The sequence below is a fragment of the Phascolarctos cinereus genome, unplaced genomic scaffold, assembly GCF_003287225.1.
Source record: "Phascolarctos cinereus isolate Bilbo 61053 unplaced genomic scaffold, phaCin_HiC Scaffold_5;HRSCAF=322, whole genome shotgun sequence".
In the NCBI taxonomy this organism is placed as follows: domain Eukaryota; kingdom Metazoa; phylum Chordata; class Mammalia; order Diprotodontia; family Phascolarctidae; genus Phascolarctos; species Phascolarctos cinereus.
Genome location: NW_027555958.1, coordinates 84,362,718 through 84,380,813, shown reverse-complemented (window position 1 = coordinate 84,380,813; position 18,096 = coordinate 84,362,718). Strand labels below are relative to the sequence as shown.

The 18,096-nt window shown below is 38.7% G+C and overlaps 1 protein-coding gene across 6 annotated transcripts in view; it reads right to left on the bottom strand.

Moving 5' to 3' along the window:
• RPS6KA2 (ribosomal protein S6 kinase A2) overlaps window positions 1-18,096 on the bottom strand; it is a 547,475-nt gene that overhangs the window by 263,314 nt on the left and 266,065 nt on the right. Inside the window, exon 1 of one of the 6 annotated variants that reach the window (XM_020970407.2) lies at window positions 11,441-11,833. The exons of 4 other annotated variants lie outside the window; for them this stretch is intronic. In XM_020970407.2, the coding sequence (XP_020826066.1) occupies window positions 11,441-11,626 (186 nt within the window). In that variant the 5' untranslated portion in view covers window positions 11,627-11,833. Of the gene's footprint in view, window positions 1-1,149; window positions 1,231-11,440; window positions 11,834-18,096 lie in introns of those variants that run through there. One more of the 6 variants, XM_078155050.1, reaches the window with a different exon arrangement.

The window sequence follows — 18,096 nt, the reverse complement described above, 5'->3', positions numbered from 1 at the left end:
CTGACTGCTCCACCAACTGTCCATTTCTCCATCTTTTTCCTTCTCCTTGGACCTCCCTATTCCCTGAGACACAACAATACTCAAGAATATTACATAAACTTAGGTGATAAAGCAGTGGTAGGATTTGAGACAATTGACTCAAATTTTGAAAGAAATTCTACTGTGGGTGAAAAGCCATCAAACAGTATCACATGCTACAGAGAAATCTTTTGTGAAAGGAAGTCAGGTGATGTGGCAAACTTCATTGTTGTCTTATTTTAATAAATTGCCATTAAAGAATGTTTTTACACGTAATTGGGGGAAAATAAATATTAAATATATTAATTTTTTTAAAATTGCCACAGCCACCCCAACCTTCATCAGCCACCACCTTGATCAGTCAGCAGCCACCAACATTGAGATAGGACCCTCCACCAGCTTGCTGAAAGTTCAGATGATAGTTAGCACTTTCTTTTTTTAGCAATAAAGTATTTTTTTTAGGCAATTGGGGTTAAGTGACTTGCCCAGGGTCGCACAGCTAGTAAGTGTCAAGCGTTTGGTCTGACGCTAAATCTGAACTCAGGTCCTCCTCACTTCAGGGCCAGTGCTCTATCCACTGTGCCACCTAGCTGCCTGCAATAAAGTATTTTTAAATTAAGGTGTATACATTACTTTTTTAGACATACTACCATTATAAACTTAATAGACTACAGTATAGTATAAACATAACTTTCATATGTACTGGGAAACCAAAAATATCACGTGACTTACATTATCACAATATTTGCTTTATTATGGTTGTCTGGAACCAAATTCATAATAGCTCCAAGTTGTGTGTCTTTTAAGTGAGCGTCTTCCCATGGATACTTTGATGGTCACTTAGCACACTATTCTTTTGGTTCTGTTTATTTTGCACAGCGTCTGTGCCCTCACCACCTCTCAGAGGCAAGAGGAAGAATTTGAAGATCATGAAGTCTCTGGAAAGAGCTGGGTTCCACTGAGGGCTGTGGTGAGGGAGAAGAAGCAAAGCACTCTTGGTGACTGGGACTCCATTTGTATTGGGGAAATTGGTTGTGACAAGAACCCTATGCTAGGTACAAAAGGCTGCAGAAGAAAGATCCTACCTAGCAGCAAATGTATTACAATCTTGGGTGCCGAGAGAATTTTTACCTTTTAGGAGGTTTCTATTAGAACTCAGCGAGGAATATGGTTCTCAAGAGTAGACACGGAAAGAGAACTCAAGGAAGGCAGTCTCCCCATCTGCTCCTCCCTAGAAGGATCTTAAGAGTGATGTCAGAAGCTTCAACAGAAGCAAATTATCATGTAACAATAGGTACACACCTAGGGTGGTTAAAAACACTGGCTCTTGCCTTGAGTAATAACAAATCACAGGTATGTGGTTATGGCACATTTACCTCACACACCCTAGTGTGGGGGATTTTTTTTTATGTTTAATTATAGCACTGCCACAATTATATCTCCTTAGCTAGCTAGTCAGCATGAAAGACTTCCCACACAGCTGCAAAGCAGATATGATTAACAGTATTTTACATGAAATCCCCCCTATTTGCGCTGGACCCATTTGCTTGATTAAATCACACGAAGGCTTAACAGTCTGTTGGTATTTCCACCACTGGGCTGTTTACTGATCATTTTAGTTTCATTTAAAAAAAACATCTTTTCTTGTTAAAATAAATAACAAGTTTAGAGAATTAGGAAATTGAGGGGGAGGGAGGTTGAGACCCAAACCACTTAAATCAGGAATGAAATATATTGCTTTATGGAAATGTGTCATAAATAAGGAGAATCTTACTAGCTTATTTCCTTTGTGACTGATCATAAAGCTTAGTATAGTGGTGTTTTGGATCGAGCAACACAGAGTATTTCTAGCTATGCTACTGCCTGCCTCCTTCAATTTTGCCAAATTGCAGTCTCTGTGTCTGGCTTCCCCCACCTAGAAAATAGAGGCAAAAACCACTAGAAAATGTTCAGTGTAGTAAAAGGCCAGTATTATAAAGCTATTAGGACAATTACAAAATTGCATCATATGAGTAAGGGTTGAAGGGATAGGGGAAGAAAAGACTTTAGGGGCTCTGCTGGTGGCCTACAAGTATGTGAAGGGTAATCATGTGTCATGTGTAGTTCTGGAGGACAAAAAAGATGGCGATTACAGGAACACAGATGTAAGTGCAATATAAAGACCTTTCTATCAGTAAGAGCTAACCAGTGACAGAAAGGGCTGCCTCAGGGTAATGGGTGAGTGATATGCATATAAAGAGGGGAAAAACAATTTCTGGCTTCTTTTTATACCACAAATCTTGTATGTATGTGACTGAGCATTATTATTTTAGAGTTTTTGACTGACTATGAAGGCATATTACTCCAATAAGTGCTACAACATTAAAAACTACTACCACCACCACCAAAATAATTATAATTCTAATAATAACATTGTTACTGTATAGTATATATTGTATTATTGCTATTATTGCAGTTATTGCATAGCACTTGACCATTTGCTTTATAAATATTATCTCATTTTATTCTCATAAAAACCCTGGAGGTAGGTACCATTATTTTCATTTTACAGGTGAGGAAATGAAGGGCGACCCAACACTCCATCATCCACTGCACCACCTAGCTGCCTTAAAAATAAAATTTGGAGTCTTACAAAAAACCTTAGAGAAACAAAACAGTCCTAACATATAAAAGTATTGCCCCCAAACCACGCAATAACTAAATAAACCAAAAACCACAAACCAAAAACCTGCACTTGCTGTCATGCATTCTTCACTGTGGTCTTATTTGACTGGAAGTTGTCAGCTCAATAAGATTGGGATTATCCTGCTGGAATTTCTTTAGGTGATTTTATCAGCAGTACCTGAAAACCACTTTAATTAGAAATGGTTTTCCTGGAAGCTGCCCAATATTTGGAAGAAGAACTTACCTATCAAGAACTGAGGATAAGCCTTATGTTTAACTTTCCAGGAAGTTTTTTTTTTCCATTACTGAAGCCAAAATACCTCATGATATTTACTGAAAGTTCTTCATTGTTTGCTTTAATAGACCAATTTTCACCTTAAACACACACACACACACACATACTAATGGGCTCATGTACACTGACAACTAACTCTCAATATCTATGATCACAGGCAACAAGGGCAGATGGATAACTGAAATCCTCAAACAATCTAAAATCAGATTCTTTTTTAGATGTTTCAATTTTCTTTGCTCAACCTTTCTGAGCCAAAAACAAACAGCATTGTTGAGTTGTTTCCATTGCATCTTCCTTATATTATCTATTTTCTGGTGAAGTACTAGTGACATGGCCAAAGGGCAAAGCTTTCTGGGAGAACTCTATGGCCCTGGGCATCCACCAACTGGACAGTCATTCTCTAGTAAATCAAGTTGACTTAATGAATAGCAAACAGATACCAGACCATTTGCTGAGAACACCATGGTCATATTGAACAGCCTATATCTCCACTCCAGTGGGGAATGTATTAAACTGTGAAGAGAAAATTAGCTCATAGATTTTTCTTTTACATAATAATAATAAGATGCATTCTCCAGCACTGCAATAAAGCAGAGGAAATTAGCACTTCTCATTATTGCTGGATTTGGTGTCTCAAGCACCGCAGTTTAGACTCCAGCTCTGCAATTTGCTTTTTTTTCTATATGACCTTAGGTGACTCACTTTGTTTCTCTGGATCTCAGTTTCCTCATCTGTAAAATGAGGAACTACAATGACCTCTAAGATTCCTTCTAGCTCTGAGCCTAGGGTCCTATTCACAAAGCACTTCAGATACATTATCTCATTTGAGCCTCACAAAAATCTGTGAATTGTTATCATTCCATTTCATAGATGAGGAAAATGAGGCTCTGGGAAGTTAACTGGTCCATGGTCACACAGTCAGTAAATGTTGAAGGCAGGATCAAATGTTGGTTTTCCTAATGCCAAGTCTAGCACTCTTTCCACTACCCTCATTGTGCTTCTCTACTTTGTTTAGGGCAGAAAAGATACTGAATTTCAAGTTAGAGAACCTGGATTCAAGCTCTATCTTTTACTAGTTGTATGACATTGAGCAAATCACTGAGTCCTTCTGCCCTTTAGGTCTTCACCTACAAAATAGTGGGAATAATATTTACCCTAATCTGTCTTACAGGGTTTGGTGAGGAAAAGTGCTTTGTAAGCCTTAAAACTCTAATGTGATAGATTATTCTAAATAATGATTAATATTAATAAGGCATACACATGCCAACTTATATGCACATAAATTAGTATAGCTGTTTTGGGTATTAATTAAGCTAAGCAGTAGAAAAAAAAACAGATAATCTCTCATTTCTCTTCATTACAGTGAGTTGGAATATGAATTTGGGTGCTGTAGAGGTGTGTAGCAGCTAACATTCCCTACAGCTGCACTGAACTAGGATTATCAAGTAAACCCCTAGGGTGTTGGGGTGAGAGATTCATCTCCCTCTCACCTAGTAGTTCTTCAGTCTGTCTGGGTTGGAGATGTGGTAAAGGGAAACCCAAGTGGTAGTCAATCAATCAAAAAGCATAGAAGTACCCAACATGCACCATTCACACTGCCTTATGTACTAGAGATACAAAGACAAAAGTGTCCTGGAGGAGATTACAATCTATTGAGGGAAACAGCACTTACAAAATAAAAAGGAGCATGAAAAAGCCAAAGAGGACCAAGAAAGGACTTGAGCTGAGCCTTGAAAGGTGTGAGTTAGTACAGTACAGACATAAAGCACAGGCTATGCAAAGTTAGAGGAGAGGGATGAAATGCCAGGTGCTGAGGAACAGTACTGAGGCCAGTTTGACTGGAGCCTATGTGTGTGAGGGGTAGTATCGTGTAATCAATTACAAAGGTAAGCTGGAGTCAGACTATGAAGAACCTTAAATGCCGCGTGGAGGAATCTGAATACCTAAAGCTTCTCAAGAAGAGGAGTGACACAGCCTTTTTTGTACGTAGTTGTTTGCCTGTTTTCTCCTCCATTATATTATGAATCCTTCAAGATCAGAAATCACCTTTTGCTTTTCTTTTTATCACCAATGCTTAGCACACACAGTGTCTGGCACATAATAAATGCTTATTGATTGATTGGAGAGGGGAGAAAGAAGGCAAAGAGAATAATTAGGATGTGGTTTCAAATAGTCTAGGATAGCCCCAACTAGGATATTAGCTATGTAGGTGGACAGAAGGGGATAGATGTGAGAGATGCTGTGCAGATAAACACTGATTGATATGCGGGGTCAAGTAGACTGAAGAGTAGAAGATACCAAAATACCAGCAGTATTCTTGACAGAAATAGGGAAGTTAGAAAAAGAGTGGGTTTGGGGCAGTGGGAATAAAGGGTTCTATTTCAGGCATGTTAATTTGAGCTGCATAAGGGACATCATATGGGAAATGTTCAATGGACAAGGATATGGAAGCTCAGGAGAGAGACTAGGGCTAGAATCACAGTTTTGAGAGTCATCTTCAAAGGGATAGTAAATGAATCCACAGGAGCTGACAACAGAGATAAAAGGGAGAAAGAAGGACTCAGGGCAAAGTCTTAGAGGGCAGGACATGATGATGATCCAACAGGAAGCCTTTTAAATAGGAGTATAAGAGAAGAACCAAGAGACGACAATGGCATGAAAACACAGAGAAGAGAAACATCCAGGAGAAGAGAGCAGTCAACACAGTTAAATGCTACAGACATCAATGAAGATGAGCACTAGGAAGAGGCCATTGGATTAGGCAATTGAGAGACAGACCATAAGTAACTTTGAAGAGAGAAGTGGAGGTGAAATCATAATGTGTGATGCCAGGTTTTAAGGGGACATTTCCTTCAAGATTTCAAGACAGCAGTTCCTTTTAGCCAGTATCCCCTTCAGTTAAATGGATGAAAGCCACAATAAGAAGAAACTATTCAAGGAATGATGGATGGAAAACTAATGAAGCAGATAATACACACACACACATACACACACACACACACACATATGCAGAGTTTAGTTAGACAGTCTTGTCTGGAGCACATAAGGTGATAGTTGGTCACTGTCCTATTTTTCCCATTGCCTCTGAATTTAAGGGTAAAATGGATTCATGTAGCTCATTACCATACTCGCAATTAACAATTTGACTATATGAACACACCCTCATGTCTCCAGGTTACTAAAGAGATGTCAACATCTGAAGGTAGTAGGGGCCACACAAGGTAAAACTTAATAATTTATTGCATGCTTTCCAGAAATCCATCTTGAGAAAAATACTATAGTGAAAATAAGCAAAACACAAGCATAATGAGGGGATATAGATCAGGGCAAGAACACAAAATATGACCTGATCGGATTTAGAAGTAGAAGAGTCTTGAGTGATCTTTCTTCTAAGTCCAATTCCCAGCTAAGCAGAGAACTTGCTTGCTCAAGGTCACAATGGAGGCAAGGAAAAGGATTCAAAGCCTAAGTCTAGTGTTTTTTCCTCTATAAAACAAACTCTAGCTCCCAGAGATTCTTACAAGCCCCTATAAACTCTAACTTCCACAGAATTTTCCAGAATCCCATTAAAGTTGAAGAGTCCATTTCATTATGTGCCATATAGATGCCTGCCTATGGCTTAATTGATAAACCCAATGGAGCCACAAAGAGCTTAGGTGATTTGTTGGTGGTCTGGCAAAAATAAGTGTCAGGAGATACTAGGTCTTCCTGATTTTAAGCCCAATATGCTATCCATGTCTCTACATGTACCATATACCATTTTTCACAGGAAATAAAAAATCTTGTAACATAGTATAAGTGGTATAATTTGGTATTATCATATGAAGTTTAAGTTTCCAGGTTGAGGTTATATTACAATTTTTTTAGAGTCATGGGATTACTTTACTTTAAATGAATTGTGGTTTTCCCCCTCCCAACATAATTCACAGACAATTGGACAGTTAGCTGAAAAATATTCTGTGACAGAAAAGCATGTTACCATTTTGCTGTCAAAACTTCTTAGAAGTTAGCCTAAGGTGTGTACTTATAAGGAAATGTGGTAAATTCAAAGAGTATCATACCTGGAAGTTGGTTTGTGGGCTTGAATAGAAGCTCTGACATTTAGTAAGTTATGAGACCATGAGAAAATTTCTTAAATTCTCTGAATTATAGTTTCCTTGTCTATAAAATAGGGACTGTGGTTTGTCCTTTATTCTCAAAGAGGACCATGACATCAGAAAGATGATGTGATAATTTGTAAGTGAATTGGATTTAAGTAAGGAGGGCTGTGCAAAGTCATCAGCCTCACTTTCTCTTCCGGAGTCATCTGGGTCCAGTGGTCAGATCTACATCAGGACAACTGGAGATAGCCCAGCAAAACAGGAATTATAATATATATTCACCTACCTATTTCACAGTGCTATAGTGAGAAAATGCATCAAGGATCTCTATCTCATTGCTATAACTACTCTCTTCAATGGTATGAGTTGCAATCCATCTATAGAGTCTCGTCCAAGGCAATGCTTATCTCTACCCTCCTTAAGTTCTCCATAGGGTGTTTGCCCTCCTCTTGGGGGCAATTCCTCCAAATTTTTTAATGTCATATGAGTAATATAGTATGTGGGCTGTCCTTGCTACATGACCAGAACACTTTATTAACCTTGTATTATATAGAGATAAGTTATTTTATTATTGAAGAATGGCAGCAAGTATAGAGAGGGTTGGAGCTGATGGGAATTATGAGATTGTTAGAAGGTAATCTTAAAACACTGTCATATATGGTGCCAGAAATTTGCTATTCTCCTTTGACTCTAGATTAGTTTACTTTTCTGATACATTGTGAGCCCTAATCAATATATGTAGCTAAGAAAGGCTTAAATCTGGAATAAGGATTCAATTGATTCTACTTGGTCCCAGAGGACAGAACTAAAGACAATGGCTCTAAGGTGCAGAGAGGTATATTTAAGCTAATTCAGCTTTGATATGAAGAAAACTTTTTTTTTTTTTGGCAACTGGGGTTACGTGATTTGCCCAGGGTCATACAGGTAGTAAATGTCAAGTGTTTGGTCTGAGGCCGGATTTGAACTCAGGTCCTCCTGACTTCAGGGCCAGTCCTCTACTCACTGCTCTACCTAGCTGCCCAAAAAACTTCTTTAAAATTAGAGCTATCCACAGCTAGAATTGGATTTCTTGGCAAGTAATTGGACTCCCCTTAGTGGCTGTCTTTAAGCAAAAACTTGATAACCACTAAATGAGTGGGCTGTGAAGGAGATTCTCAGACTAAATAGCCTGAGTGGACCCATCCATCCCTTACCTTCTGTGATTATAGAATTACGTTAGTCAGGTGCCTTCTTTGGTGCCTTCAGGGCCTAGAGAATATTTTTTCCCCAATAGCATAGTAGGAAAAGTTGGTTCAAGGCACTTATGTGCCCTACTCAGGCTTTGTACTACCCTCCTTCAGAATGTTTCCACGTGTGAAAATTTGTCCTCCTGGGAACTGGAAGTCTTTATTGTAATACATATGACACCTTCTAACAAAATAAATACTGATGTGCCATGGGGAGTAGAATTAAAAAAATGTGTTTTTATACTGTAGAAAGGTAATAAGAAAATACCTCTCTCATAATGTATCTTTTTTTGTGGTGTACTTTCAGACAGTTGACTATCTCTCTGAGCCCCCTCTGTTCAAGCAAAGGCAAGCCTCTGGCTGCCAAATGCTCTGCTAGCAGAGCTTTTGTCAGGAAGGGGTCAAACAAGATCTGAACTCTAACTTTTAGAAAGAAGCAAGGATCCTAAGATCCCACAAGTTAGATATAAACCCATAAAAATGAGAAGGGACCTAAAGCTAAGGCACCCACAGGAATCAGGAAAAATAATTCTTTTCCTCTTTTGTTTACCATCCCCTCCTCCCTAAATTGTGTCCTGGAGAATCTGAGAAAAGCAACCCAGGTATTACAGAAGTGTTTACATTTTTTTTATAAGTTAAAATTTATAAAATCACATCTGCCCTCAAATCTGAGAGTTGAGGCAGTAGAAATCAAAGGAAGCTATATTTAAAGTCATGGTATTGGCAAACCAGGACAGGAAGGTAGATGAATAGTTTGGGTTTTTTCTTCCTTTCTTTTATTCCTGCTAGCAATGGTATTTCATCCTATTCTATGGTACTCAAATATTATAAGACACCAGACTTTGGGGTTAATTCAAACTACCATATTTTGGAACAAATTTAACAACTAAAAATGGTTGTTTTATGTTTCTAAGCCAAATTACCTTTGGTTTACTTCTTGGTCACTGGGGACTTTTTCTCATTTGGTATACTGAACCAACCCAGGGCAAACACCCATCTGTTTGAGATAATTACTGGATGTTTTGACTTCTAAATTCCAAGCTACTGGCAGGGGGCTCCTGCCTTTTACATTTTGTTGATTAGCACTCCTTGGGCTGCAATCAGTTGTGAATGTGTAGATGTAAAAATGGTGAGGCTTCTCTCAGAAAATACTGTGGTTTTCCTCAATCAGTTTGGACATTTATAGGTACTAAAATATTTTATGATTTCACTTTTCAATAATGGAACAGGTTTTTATTGGTCATGAGTTCTAAAAGAAAAAAGTCTTCCTTACACATTATTTGAAAATAGGTCTAGAAATAATATTAGATATAATAAAGGCTGGAGTGGGGTAGGGATGAGGACTGCAAAGTTGTGATATGAGCCCTCAACTCTGACAAATTTCAAAAAGGGCTCCTGGCACTGTCTTTTCCGCACTAGGGCTGGTGCTTTGGGAGAAAAAAAATTAGTAACATAATCCTCTCCACATTGAAAAAGACAATGGATTTAAAAGGAGAAGATGTAAATAATTAAAAACACTTAAAACATTGCTCTAGAATTCTGTTATCCACTCTATAATTTTTTAAAAATCCTTGTATTCTTCCAAAATTTCAACTGCAATTTTAAATGTATATATTTTTTTCTGGTCATCAATAGGCCTTCCCAACTGGGAGACCTCCCAGTACCCCTCAATCAATGGTTCTTGTAAATATATGCTTTTCTCTCCCAGAAAACAGGCACAGTAAGGTTCAGCCTAGCAATTTCAACTCTTGATGCAGCAATAACACAAGATAAACTTTGTAATTAAATAATTCCAAGCTTCCTTTAAATCCAAAGCTGATCAGATCAGCGACTTAAGCCATCTGTAATAGGGTACAATACAGAGCCATCAGTGACAAAGGAAACAAGATTGAAACCAAAAAAAGGCAACTGATTCAAATGAGGTAACATAAAGAATAAACACAAAAATCCTACTGCACTCACTGCGTGAGGGCCAAGGACAACACCAAAAGAAATCTGTAGAAATCTCTCCTTATATCTCTTTCCAGGAGGTCTCCACTTCACTGAAAATGTGCCTTACCTTTCTATTATGTTGGAAATTAAACTGATTTGGATTTTGGGGGCGGTGTTCAAAAGTTCTCACCTACTGCTATAAGCCTACTTTAAAATTGTTTGGAAAGCAACTCTACAAACATTCAAAGCCATAGAGTGAATGAAGTGGGGGGGGGGAGGCATCATTTTCAGGATCTTCCAGGTTTTCAGGACCATTCTAAATTGACCCCAAAGCTGCAAGAGCCTAATATATCAGTGCTCTATTAAAGGAAAGCTGCCTTTATAGAATGCCCTAGCCAGCTAAGTAGATGGTACTGTGGGTGGGGTGGGGAACTAATTCTGTGCCCATTTAAAATATTCTAATCTTCTAAATAAGAAAATAACATTTATGTTCCTTTAAGTTAAATACCTTAGTGCACACCTGAAAAATCAATAATCAACAAGAGCAGAATCATGGGAGATGATGGGAATTTGGATGAAACTACTGAAGGCACACCCTCTACTTCTCTACCACCTTTTGGGATGCCTCTAAATATCATGTGGCATTTCTGGATGCAATCCAGAACTGCATTCAGATACACATTAACACCAAGAACTAGCTAGGTAAATAAGGAAAATGTTTATTGTTGACAAATTCTTAGCAGCAGCTGCATCTTATTTTTAAATTAAGGAAACTTCAACAGGACAAAGCTGAGTGTTGACTGACAGTCACAGGGGCAGTCTAGTTCAATAAGTCACATCAATAATATTTTGAGCGTTGCTGGTTTAGACTTAGGTGAATCAGCCATGGTCTAAAAGAAGTTTCCCTAACTCCCAAGCATGGGTCTTTACGCATCAGGGCTACACTAGTTAAATTCATCGGACGGGTTAAAATGTGCCCAGCAGAAGACAAACTGCTCAGCTATTGCCCAAAGAGAGAGGAGGAGGCGGCGGCGGCGGCGGCGGCGGCGGCGCAGCGGCAGCATCAGGGCACGAGCGAACGGACATCCCCAACCTCTAGAACACAGCCTTTCCCAACTCATCATTCATTCAGCAACTGCAGATACTCCCCGATTCATACGTTTTCCCCTGGATGCCACCCCAGTCATTTGGGCCATGCGATTTACCTCAAATCTACTTAAACTCGAACTCTTCGAACGGGATTTCTTGCGGAGATACACCGAGAAGAATCTACGCACTGTGAACTTCCTCATGCTCGTTTCCATTGCCCCGTTTGAACTAGCATGCAGGGCTGGGAGCTGCAGGCTGGGGGGAGCTAGTGCATCCCCACCGTCCCTATTGTTAAAATCCATGGAAGAGACATGAACAGCCTTCACAGCACGGGCTTTCCATCCACGCCACCGAGGCTGCCGGAGCTAGGTGAACAAAAGGCTGGCTACACGAGCCATTGCAGATTTCCGGGGGCTGCTCAATCGAGAGAGCACCCCAAGCTTTTACTCTCGATCCCTTTCTTTCCACTGTTTACATTTGAGTGCTGCAAGACTCTCTTTCCCCTCCTCTCCCCTCCCTTCCTTTGCCTTCAGTGCTACTACAGCCAATCGCCTTGAGTTTCTGCTGCATGTATAATTAACCCAAGCAAATGACAGCTTCCCACTCCCAGGCACAGAGGATTTCAGATAAATATTACATGCGGCTATTGTGTGTACCCCTAGTTGGTTCCTTTTTTTCTTCTCTAGTGATTTTTGTTTTTCTTTCCTTTTTCTTTTTTTGCTTTGGAAGCTCATTTCTTGACATACGTACACACACATACACACACACACACACACACACACACACACACACACACACACACACACACACACACACACCCTGAAATACAAAACCAGAGGACCTGATTTTATTCTGCAGAGGATAAAACTTTCATTTTAAATTGTCAGTTGTTTGTTTTTTTTTTTAAAGAACACGGTGCTCTGAATAGACCTAACTTTCCAGGTCTGCATTTTCCTTCCTCTTTCACTGGGTATGTGCAGAATGCTAGTTATCACCATATCCAGGCAATAGCCTGTAAAGTGGTCAGAAAAGTTGTCTTTGGAAACAATTCCCCACAGTTTTCTTCTGCAAAGGGGGTACTTTCTTTACTGCTAGGGATGTAACAGATTTTGTAAGCCACTCAAGGAGCACTGGCTTCTAGCCTTGGGATACCCTCCCTCCTTTTTCAGCATGTGAAGAACAAAGATGTGCATCTTGCTTCATGACCCTCACTCCATATAGTGAAAATTACTCAAACAGATGACTTATTGATGCCTGAATTGAGCATACCCTGAGAGAGGAGTGACCCAGGTCCCTGGGGAAGGCTTCTCAAAGGCTGCCTGGCAGCATGACTATACATGATCTGCCTTAAAGGGAAACACATGGCTTTTCTAGTAGGCTTCATCCTAACCACTGTCAGAAATCAGTAATCTCATTAATCTTCATAGCTTCTCTATTAACTTGCCCCTGTTCTCTATCCATGTGCTAACTTTATGCACACAGATATAAAAAGAGCTTCATTTTTTAAAAATGACTCACAAGAATTGTGAGGATTTCTGAGCTTTTGGTAGATTGATCTGATTCCTTTTCATGGAAAATGAATAATCTATTAAACTCAACAAGAAATGTATATATATATATATATATACACATATATACACATATATACATATATACATATATACATATATGTGTACATATATATACATATATACACATATATACATATATATGCATTTATAGTAAATATAGATAGAAATAGATATAGATGATATAGATATATTGATAGAGATATAGAAAATACATAGTAATTTCAGATGGAGAACATTAACAACTGAGAAGATTGGGAAAAGCTTCTAGGAGGAAGTGGCATTTGAAATGATTGTGGAGGAGAACTGGGGATTCCATCTATGTATAACTTGATCTCTTTCTCTCTTATGTATTTGGGATCAAACATTGTAAGACTGCTCACCTTGGATTACAGTTGCTGTGAGATGCAAAGTGTATGTAAACTTATGCCATATTTGGGAAATTCTGGGTTTGCATATGCCCCTGTATTGAGGGATATCCATGATTTTTAATAGAATCTTATATCATAAAAGAAAGAGGAACATAGGTGATCAAAGGGAAACTGTGCATTTCTAGTCTTCATTTCAGAAGTTAAATCAACAAGCATTTATTAAATACCTACTGTGCACCAAGCAATGTGCTAAGCCCTGGAAGTGCCAAAAAAGGGAGGGGGAACAGTCCCTGTTTTCAAGGAGCCCATAGTCTAATGGAGGAGACAACATGCAAACAATTATGTACAAGCAAAAGGCAGGTTTTTAGCTGTGACTTGAAGGAAGCCAGGAGGTGAAGATAAGGAGGGAAAGAATTCTAGGCACTGTGAATATCCATTGAAAATGAACAGATTGGGAAGATGGAGTGTATTCTAGACTTGTTTTCTAAGAACATTCTGGCTTGATAAAACAGAATTGGAAAACGAAAGTCAAAGGATTATCCTCAATTCTGTCTCATCTTGAGTTCAAGGGAACAAGTTTATTTTAGAATATGGTAACCTCAAATACACACAAAGTTCTATTTTGTTTAGGGAGTTAATACTAGAATGACAACAGTATGTTTAATTTTTGAACTTCCCAAATAAAACAAGTAATTTAAAGTACATAGGCATTGTTTCAGATAATTCACACCTACTACCACAAAAGAAAAAGAAATAATTAAGCTCCATACATTAGTCTTAAGAAGGGAAGGATGAATACAGACAATGACTCTGAAGGCCTTGGTCCAATCTTCCTGCACTACAGTCCAAAATGCAGACTCAAATCTGTTTAGCTCTACCACCATGATTTCCCCATTACCCTAAAAAAGAGTATATGTCTGTTACTTCGCCTATGAGATCATCTCTTATGGCCAATGGGATTATCATATCCTCTAGGACAAGGGCTTTATTGTCTGAGTTGTCACTTCAGGGGTAGATGAGAGTGCCCCTGCACTGTGTGGGCAGAGCATGCTAAAAAGTTACTGTGAGGCATTGAGGGAACAGGCAGCCCCATGACCATTGCAATGTAGGCTAAACTGCCATGGAATTCCCATTCCAACCCACTGATAACTCACTCCTCTATGTCTACTGAATTTTAGGGTGGCTATTTTGGCAATGATTGTTGTCTACTGCCTCTCAGCAACCTTACAGCATAGCTTACATCCTAGTGACTTCAGTTAGACCCCCACCTTGGCAAGAGGTCAATTATTAAAACCATTTCCCTTGCTCTCCCTGGCTTCAGATATCACTGTCAGAACACATCCTGGCCCACTACATATGTCTTCTCTGTGCCTCATAAGTATCCACAGTTCTTGGGAAAATGCCACATACCCGAGAATAATTCAGTAGTAGTTGATGATTATGAATAAGGAAGGAGATATGATTTCTAATTAGCCAACTGCACTCAAACACCTGGTGCTGTCCAAATATTTCTGACCTGTATTGCAGCTTGTGAAAACCTTGTATCACAAAGGAGGATTAGCAAGTTAATTGAACCCATGATAGGCTAATTTACAGCTCAAATAAAATTAGCAATAGTAAACCTCTATGTACCATAAAGGGAGAAAACTGATTTTATCTTGGGATTTAAGTTTGGAACAGATGAGTGAGGACTGAAATCACAGAGAAATACACTTAAGTAATCAGGCTGGGCAGAGGACAGCGTGAGTAATCTTATCATTCCTCATCTGGTGAGACAGAGCAACCATACTAGCAAGTCCAGCAATAATTTTCCCAATGAACAAAAGAGGAAGTGGTTTCACCAGGAGGACTGTGTACACACATGTACACAAACTTGAAACCACCAGTTTCCTTGTTCTTTGAAGTTCTTTAAATAGATTTAAATTGTTCTTTACAGATGGTGAGGGCTGTCCTTGAGCAAAGGTAGTGTGGGTGGTGTCCTATGTAGTATGATTTGAGGGGTACCCAAAGCTTGTCTGGTCATAATTCTCTCTCCAACTTGCCTGCCCTGTCACTCTAGTGGGAGCCTTCTGGAGACAGGTACATTTTAATGCATCTTAGCATTAACCTATGCAGGGTGTATTTGAAATAACATTTGATTGGGAATTGAGATAATTGATTACATGACTTCTCTGGGTTTTTAGTTCATCACTTACCATTTTTAAGTAACTGCAAAGTGCTTTTTCTACTCTCCAATCCATCCTTCATGAAACTGCTAAAATATTTTTTCTAATGTTCATATCTATGAAATAACATGGTAGAATACATATCCATAATGCAAAGAATACATGATAAATGTGTGAGAAGGTACAAATCAAGAGCTATTCGAGCATTACTTCCAGCTATGACATTTCATGATTCTCTCTTTTGAACTGGTTGTCTGGTAAGCTTTATTAGGTAAAACCTTAAGTCAGCAGATCCTACAAGCATATGTATTTTTATAGGGGATTAAAAGACAAATCTTCAGGACCCTAAAGAAAGAATCTATATTGATAAAAATCTATATTGGTAAAATTGAAAAATAAAAGGAAGTGAGAGTTGATGCTTTGGAATAAGGGACCCTTTCACATTCCCATACATTTTTATAGGTGGACTCCTTCTAAGGCCAACTCTGTCCAAGGATAAAAAGGCAAAGTACTGTGGACCGTAGGATGGTGGTAGAGACCATAGGGTACTAGATTTAGAATAGGAAAGGACTTTAGAAGTTGTCCAATCCAATCCACTTATATTTCATATGAAGAAGATGAAGCCCAGAAAGGTAAGGTAACTTACAGGGGTAGAAAATGGTACAGCCAGGATTTGAATTCATGTTCTCTGGCTTCAAATCTGGTCATCTTTCCACTATATTACCACATTTTACTCCTTAAACTTTACCCTCTGTTGGTATTGTAAATCAGTCAGATTAACTGATTTTAGATTCACGCTGTCCAGGAAATTACAAGACATTAGATCTATTCTTAGGCATGATGCAAAGTTAATACACTTCTTAGGACTAGTTTACCAGTCTTTTTTGTCTGATTTGGTCCATGGATGATAATAATAATAACTGGCATTTACGTAGTATTTTTATAGTATTTTATTACCAAGTATTTTGCATATCCAGAATGATCCTCACAACCAAGTTTGTGGGATAGATACCATTTTATAGATGAAAAGAAAAAACCAAAGAGGTTGAACAACCTGTCCATCATCCCACAGATAGCAGGTGCTTGAGACAATGTTTGAACACCCCTCTCTGGTCTAAATCCATTGTCCTTTCCATCATATTCTTAATACGGTAGGATTTAGAGTTGGAAGTGACCTCTTAGGCAATCTAGTCCAATTGCTTCATTTTAACTGATGAAGAACTGAGGTTTAGAGAGGCTAAGTTACATGCCCAAGGTCTCCCAGATAGTAACTAGTAGAACTGTGATTCAAATCCAGGTCTTTTGATTCCAAATCCAATGTCCTTGTACAACATAACCTCTTGGCTGAAGACAATTACAAAATGACATTTTCAAATTAGAAGAGATATCAGTGGCCATCTAATCTAACACATATCAGAAAAGTCATCCACATTACTCCAAACCCAGCAAGGAGGAATCCAATCTCTGCTTAAGGTGTCCAAGAAGGGGACAATAAATTACCTCCTGAGGTGGCTCATTCCACTTTCAGACAATGCTAATTGCTCAGTAAGTTCTTCCTGACACCAAGCTTAAGTTTGCCTCTCTATGGCTTCCACCCATTGGTTGGTCTTCTGGGGCCAAATGGAGAAAGTTAATCCCTCTTCTACATGAAAGCTTTTCAAATAGTTGAATAGTCCCCTCCAGGACTCTCTTCTCCAGGTTAAACATTCCTAGTTCTTTCAACCTATCCTCATATGGCATAAACTCAAAGCTCTTGCCCTTTCTCCTTGCCTTCTTCTGGAAACTCTCCAGCTTTATCAGTATCCTTCCCAAACTGTGGCATATGGAATTGAACATAATACTCCAGATGTGATATGATGAAGGCAGAGGACAGAGGAACTAGCATCATCTTAATTCTGGTACCCATGCCCTTCTTCATGTAGTCCAAGGTCATATCCACTTTTTTTTTTTGGCAGCTATATCACACTATTGGCTCATACTTAGCTCAGAGTATATACAATCCCCAGATCTCTTTTAGGTAAATTGCTGTTTATTAATGCTTTTGCCATATTACACTTAAAAGTTCATTTTTTGATGTGTAAGATTTTAAATTTGTCATTAGAAAAAAAATTTTTTTTAGATTTAAGTCACTGTTCTCATCTGTCAGGATCTTCTGGGAACCTGATGCTATCATCTAATATCTTAGCTGACCCTCCCAGCTTTGAGTCATCCACAAATTTGTTAAGGTTGCCTTCTCCAGAAAGGCTTGCAGTACCAATTTTTGATAGCTCTTTTTTGTTGCTTGACACCTAAACACCCAAGTGGTTACAGACTTTATTGCTTATTGGAAAGATTTTCTGTCCCAGAAATTGAAAGACATAGAGAAAATGGTGGAATTATAATGTGAAAGGAAAAGTAGAGCAAGATACGGCAGAGAAAAACAATATGGTCAACAAACACTGTCTGGACCTCTGTTTCTCTGAATTACAGGAGCATTCCCTCACCTTCACCATCATTTAAGTACAAATATACTCATCCTCTTCAAGTACAGATTCTTGAAAAGGAGCAAAATAAGCCTGGAGATTTACTGAGCTTGGGAAGAAAGGCATATAGGAATAAATAGTTATGCTGAAAGGGAAAGGCTTCCGGAAGGAGACAAATTAAAAGAGCAAAGACAGAAGATAAAGAG